We start from the raw sequence: 6,000 nt of genomic DNA on the forward strand, positions 1-6,000 counted from the left end.
ATGCATGTTTCTTTTTAATTATATCTGTGAAAATACATTACATAAAACTCAAGAATAAATACTTAGACAAGGTTCACCTGTAATGATTCTGAATGTCACTCCATATTCCAAATAGTCTTCTTGATTATTTTGAAAGTGTTTGACTTCATTTGAACACTCATACCTCCTGTCAATCAGTGAATATTTACTGAATACCTATTAAGTACAGACATAAGATATCAAAAGATGGCTAAGATGCTATTCTTCTCTGAGGGATTACTATCTATAACATAGTTGCCATTGGCCTCCCATCTGTCTCCCTTTTTATGTTATCCTGAAACTCTTTGAGATAATGTTTATGTTTCCATGCACTGAAAGTTAAGTATTTCATTTTCCAGCCTAGAAAATTGCTTTATTCTGATTAAGCCAACACAAGGCAAGTGAGTACAATAAAGCACTGATTTCTATAACTGTGCAAATAGTTGGTGCCATCACAGCTGCAAGAAGAAACATAATTTAATAGGAACTCTTTAGAAGATGACTGCTCAGTAATTGAAATGAATTAACAAATTCAAGCTGGAAAGAAGGAAAAAGACAGATAGAAATTAGCATTTCATTTTCTGGTTGGTCTTAAAAATCTGAGCAAACACAAAGAGAGCAGAGCAAAAAATCCTAGAAGGAAATGTTGAAGAAATAGTAACTAAACTACAATCCTCATCTTCTTTTTTATTTTTATTAAATTGATTGGGGTAACTGGTTAATAATATCATATAGATTTCAGGTGTACAATTCTATTATACATCATTTGTATATTGTATTGTGTGTTTGACACCCAAAGTCAAGTATCTTTCATTCACAATTTATCCCCACCCCTCCTTACCCTCTTCTACATCCACCCCTTTCCCTCTGGTAATCACCATACTGTTGTCTGTGTCTAGGAGTTTGGGTTTTGTTTTGTTATTTGTTTGTTTGTTTTTTGCTTAATCCTTCTCCTTTTTCCCCCAGCTCCTCCACCCCTCCCTTCTGACAGCTGTCAATATGTTCTCTGTATCTATAAGTCTGTTTCTATTTTGTTTGTTAGTAGATTACACATACACTGAGTGGCCAGATTATTATGATCTCTGAATGCATAATAATATGGGCACTCAGTATATATATATTAGAAGCCCAGTGCATGAATTCGTGCATGGGTGGGATCCGGCCACCCTGGCCAGGGGGAGGGGACATGGGTGGTTGGCTGGCCTGCCTGCTGGTCGAACTCCTGGTCGAGGGGATAATTTGCATATTAGCCTTTTATTATATAGGATTATTATATAGGATATACACTGAGTGGCCAGATTATTATGATCTCTGATGCATAATAATCTGGCCATTCAGTGTATAAGTGAAATCATATGACATTGTCTTCCTCTGACTACCTTATTTCACTTAGCATAATGCTCTCCAGGTCTATCCATGCTGTTGCAAAGGGTAAGATTTCCTTGTTTTTTTATGACCCAGTAGTATTCAATTGTGAAATGTACCACAGCTTTTTTATCCACTAATCTACTGATGGGCTCTTAGGCTATTTCCAGATCTTAGCTATCCTACCTAATAAAATAGTAATATGCAAATTGACCGCACCTTCGCTATGCCCACGCCACGCCCACCAGCCAAAGCCACACCCACCAGCCAATCAGGGCGAGTATGCAAATTACCCAACAAAGATGGCAGTTAATTTGCATACGCTGAGAGAGGGAGGAGTGAAGACTGAAGACAACTTAGAAGGAAGAGGGAGGAAAAGCGGAAAGCAAGGTGGCTGCCAGAGGGAAAGCCCAGGCGGGAGGGGCGGGGTGGAACGGGGCGGAGCGGGGCGGGCAGCAGTGGCGAGCGGGTGCAGGCGCGGTGGCCGCAAAGGCGGCGGCAGTGCACGTGGCCGCAACAGCCGCTTGCAGGATTTTCCTGCAAATGGGCTACTAGTTATAAATAATGCTACAATGAGCATAGGGGTGCATATATTCTTTCATCTTCTTAATACGTCATTTTTCTTCATAAAACCCCAGCCAGTTCTTTCTCCCAGTGCTCCAAATAAATATCAATGCCGTATTCTCCTACCACCAAAATGTAGCCAGGTGCTGGAGTAGAAACTTCACTGGGCTGGCATGCTAGAAAACCATGCATTGTACTAACAACTTTTCATCTCTCAGGCCCTCAGTTTTTTCATCTGTCAGTGCCTACTTCATAAGGTTGTTGACAGAATTGAATGAGATTACATACATAAAAGTACTTCCTAGAGGTTTGGGCTTTTAATAATTGTTACTTTTTTAAAAAAGTATCTTACTAAGGAGTTTGGAAGGTCTTCAGGTTGGGCTCCATCCCAAAGTATCATGAAGGCAATGATCTATAACCATTTCCCCATCTTCCAACGCTTCAGCTCACAATTTATCTGTACTCGAAAGCTTTCTAAATTGTGGTCAATTGAAGCTAGTAGCAATAATAAGGTGATAAATCTAGGATGTTTCCTCAAGTTTTCCTTTTCCTGCTTCAATGAAAAGCCAGCCTCTCTTACTTAGTGTTTGATGATGGCAGAGGTGAATTTCCAAGATGGAATGAAGAACCAGTAGAAGATCCCATGCAAAAGTTCAGCACTTGATTTACTGGGCCTAAATGTATACATCCAATGAGAGATTATTTGTGACACAAATAGAAAGGATTGGGAACCTTTCTATACAGTCCTGTCAGAGAAAGTCTATTCCAGAGAAAAGCAGACCAGAGGAAATCATTTAAGTGTTTAAAAGACAGACTCTTGAAAGATTTCCATCTAGTCTCTCTCAATCAATGAATAGCAACTGCTGCAAGGAAAATTCCAATTCAGTTGAAAGAACACTCCAATGAACTGAACTGTCTAGAATGAAAATAGACTGTTCTGGAAGATAGAATCATGGCACCAGAGATTTTCGAAACCATCCTGCAGAGCTGTTGGCTGTGGAGGAGTGGTTGAATGAGATGGACTTTGAGGATCCGCTGTGCTTTGTGAGTTCTAATTCAGTGCTTTACTCTAGTTTCTAGATGTCGTGCGGCTGGTTCACCAGAAGTCCTGGAAAGTGGGGGACATCTTCCACGCCGTTGTTCAGTACTGCAAAATGCGCGAGGAGCAGAAAGATGGGGCCCCGAGTCTCTTTGACTGGCTGTTGGGACTGGGATAAGGCAGCTAAGCCCCTGTACAGTATTCCTTTTCTTTATTCCACTTTAGATTATCGTGACTTGTTCTAAATGCTCTAAACTTTCTCAAACATTGCATCCCATTAGCAGAGCTATAAAAAATCTGCTGTTCAAGGCTACTGCCCATGGAGTAAATCAGAGGAAAAGCAAAATATAGATCTGTACAAATCAATACAACTCTGGGTGAGTTCAAAAGAGTGTGTATGAGAGTGGCTGGAAAACTGAAACTTTACGAGGACTGAAATTAAAAGCTTATAGCCCTAGTCGGTTTGGCTCAGTGGATAGAGCATGGGCCCTCAGGCTGAAGGGTCCCAGGTTGGATTCCGATTGAGGGCACATACCTGGGTTGCAGGCTCGTTCCCAGTTGGGGAACATGCAGAAGGCAACCAATCAATGTTACTCTCTTTCTGTCTCACCCCCTCGCATCCAATCTCTAAGAATCAATGGAAAAATATTCTCAGGTGAGGATTAACAAAAAGAAAAAAAAAAATTTTTAAAAGCTTATAACTAGCCCCAATCTCTAAGAAAGCTGCTGTTGCATATTTTTATAATGTAAGATAAAATGTGTAATGTTTCCAATTATGTGGATCAACTGAAAACAAAGTCACTGGTCAAAATAATTTTGTAAACTATGCGGTATCCTTTACGTTACTTTTTTGAGCAGATTACAGGGGTGTTAGCCCAGGTGAACACAAAATATGAGTGGGAACTTTCCAGAACTTTGATATAAAAAATTTCCATTTTCAGACTAATATCAGTGGATATTAAGAGAAATGTAAGAGTATCATTAATGTCTTCTGCTGAGGTGATTTCATTTATTTACTGCAACCCACTGATAACTATTCCGCACCTCCTCAACAATACCTGCATTCCGAACTAAACAGAAAACTCTTGGTGTTCAGCTAAGATCAAAGATTGTCTTGTTTCCATCTCTATATTAGATGGTTAACATGGTTACAAAATTCTTACCCTAAGGGCAGCTTTCCCCCCAAAACATAGGAAAGTCTTTTGAGATAAAATCTGCTTGTGTGTTAAATTATATAAAATATAAACTTTCATTTTATTATTGTATTAAATTGTGAAGAGATTATCTTAAATAATATATTGGATTATCTTAGAGAGAGCCATAAAATCTAAAGAGATTGTTGTCTTAAGTCACATCTATTGATACCTGAGCTCAGTGGTTTCATTATGAATGTGCTGGTCCCGCTATGGCCGACCTGCTACTCGGATGGCATTCATACTGACAGATGCAGGATTTGACATAACCAGTTAGGACCATACACTCTTCTGGATCCAAAGATATTGTTGTTTAATTTGGGGAAAAGAAAACCTTATTACATTTAAGTATTTTAGTAATAGAGATTTAGTCTTTTGGAAAATGAGAGCAGCTAACTTCTCCCTAATAACTCTCCTTTCCTTTCAACTAAATGAGCTACACTGGTTTTTATTTTCTTGATAAAAGAAGGTATTTATTAAAGATTTCCTGAAATACTATGCTTTTACACTATTTTTAGAGATGGTGAAGTAATTTTAAATGGGAACAAGGCCCCACACCTGGAAAGGCCCCAGTAATACTGGCCTGATGTGTCATCCACATCTTGAGATGTCAAGAAAGTTTCACTGTAAGCCACACTTCCCTTCCCACCATTCTATCCCACTATTTCATTAGGCATTCTATCCCCACAAATCTATCCCACTATTCATTAGGCATTTATTGTATAAGTAGTCCAAATCTAGGTTATTCATGGAATTTGACACATTAATCACTGTCAAATTTTAAAATTTATTCATCATCTCAAGCTGCAAATTCTTTGTGCTATTAAATGAAAAAGGATCTATTTATTTTTAAACAATCTCAGAATATCGTGTGTACTTTTGTTGTGCTCTAATGAATGTTTACGTATCCTACAAAGCACAAATATTGGATTGTAACCATGTGATGAAGTTATATGTGTTGTACTGAATGTTGCAAACAAATCAATAAATTTTTGTTGTCAAATCTTTCATCCTTTTTTCTCCAAGACCTCAAAGGAAAAATAGTCACAGTGTAATTGGAGGAAGATAGAAATATCCCTTAGATAGGTTTTGCTGACCCACTGTCAGGTTTTGAGTAATTACATGGTCTTTGATTAAATTTGTTAGGATCAGTAATGTTCATGTAAATCAGCATTTCTCAACCTTGACACTATTGACATTTGGGGCTGGATGACTCTTTGTTGCGGAGCATTGTCCTGCACATTGTGGGATGTTTAGCAGCACCCCTGGCTCCTACCCACTAGATGCCAGTTACCACTTCCCCAGTTATGACAACCAAACATGTCTCCCAGCATTGCCAAAGGTCCCCTGCGGAGCAAATTGCCACTGATTGAGGACCACTGGTGTAAGTAATGCATTGAAGGGGCAGAGCCTGAGACTCTAGGAGGCGTGAGGGTAGAGGAGGAGGAGCCTGTAGCCCCTCATCTGGGGAGTCCAAGCAAGAACCTGAAATCCAGACATTGTCTCCCCCAGCCTCCCAAGGCCCACGGACTGTGACTTTACAATACATCAGAGGGACAGAAGAAAAAGGCATAAGACAAGGAATCTCCAGGCCTGGGGATAAACCCACCTAGACTCAAGTAAACTAAAGGTAAACTAGAGGTCTTACAGGTAAATGGATCAATGCTTTGAATTCAGGAAATAAATGATTACAATTTATGCCATAAGTCATTGAGGCTCCTGAGCACTTTATTCAATACTCAGAAGGTATCAATATGCTTATGTAAAGACAAATTCTCATCAGTCAATCATGTCAAATAAAAACAAACTCTGGACAGTGAC

The 6,000-nt window shown here is 39.2% G+C and overlaps 1 protein-coding gene across 1 annotated transcript in view; it reads left to right on the plus strand.

Annotated features, from left to right (window-relative positions):
• The window catches only part of SPHKAP (SPHK1 interactor, AKAP domain containing), an 83,151-nt gene extending 79,987 nt beyond the window's left edge, over positions 1 to 3,164 (plus strand). Inside the window, exon 13 of the mRNA XM_054723361.1 lies at positions 3,021 to 3,164. Within this exon, the coding sequence (XP_054579336.1) occupies positions 3,021 to 3,164 (144 nt within the window). The remainder of the gene's footprint in view (positions 1 to 3,020) is intronic.
• Positions 3,165 to 6,000: the final 2,836 nt, after the last annotated feature.

This window comes from Eptesicus fuscus, chromosome 11 (genome assembly GCF_027574615.1).
Source record: "Eptesicus fuscus isolate TK198812 chromosome 11, DD_ASM_mEF_20220401, whole genome shotgun sequence".
NCBI classification, from domain to species: domain Eukaryota; kingdom Metazoa; phylum Chordata; class Mammalia; order Chiroptera; family Vespertilionidae; genus Eptesicus; species Eptesicus fuscus.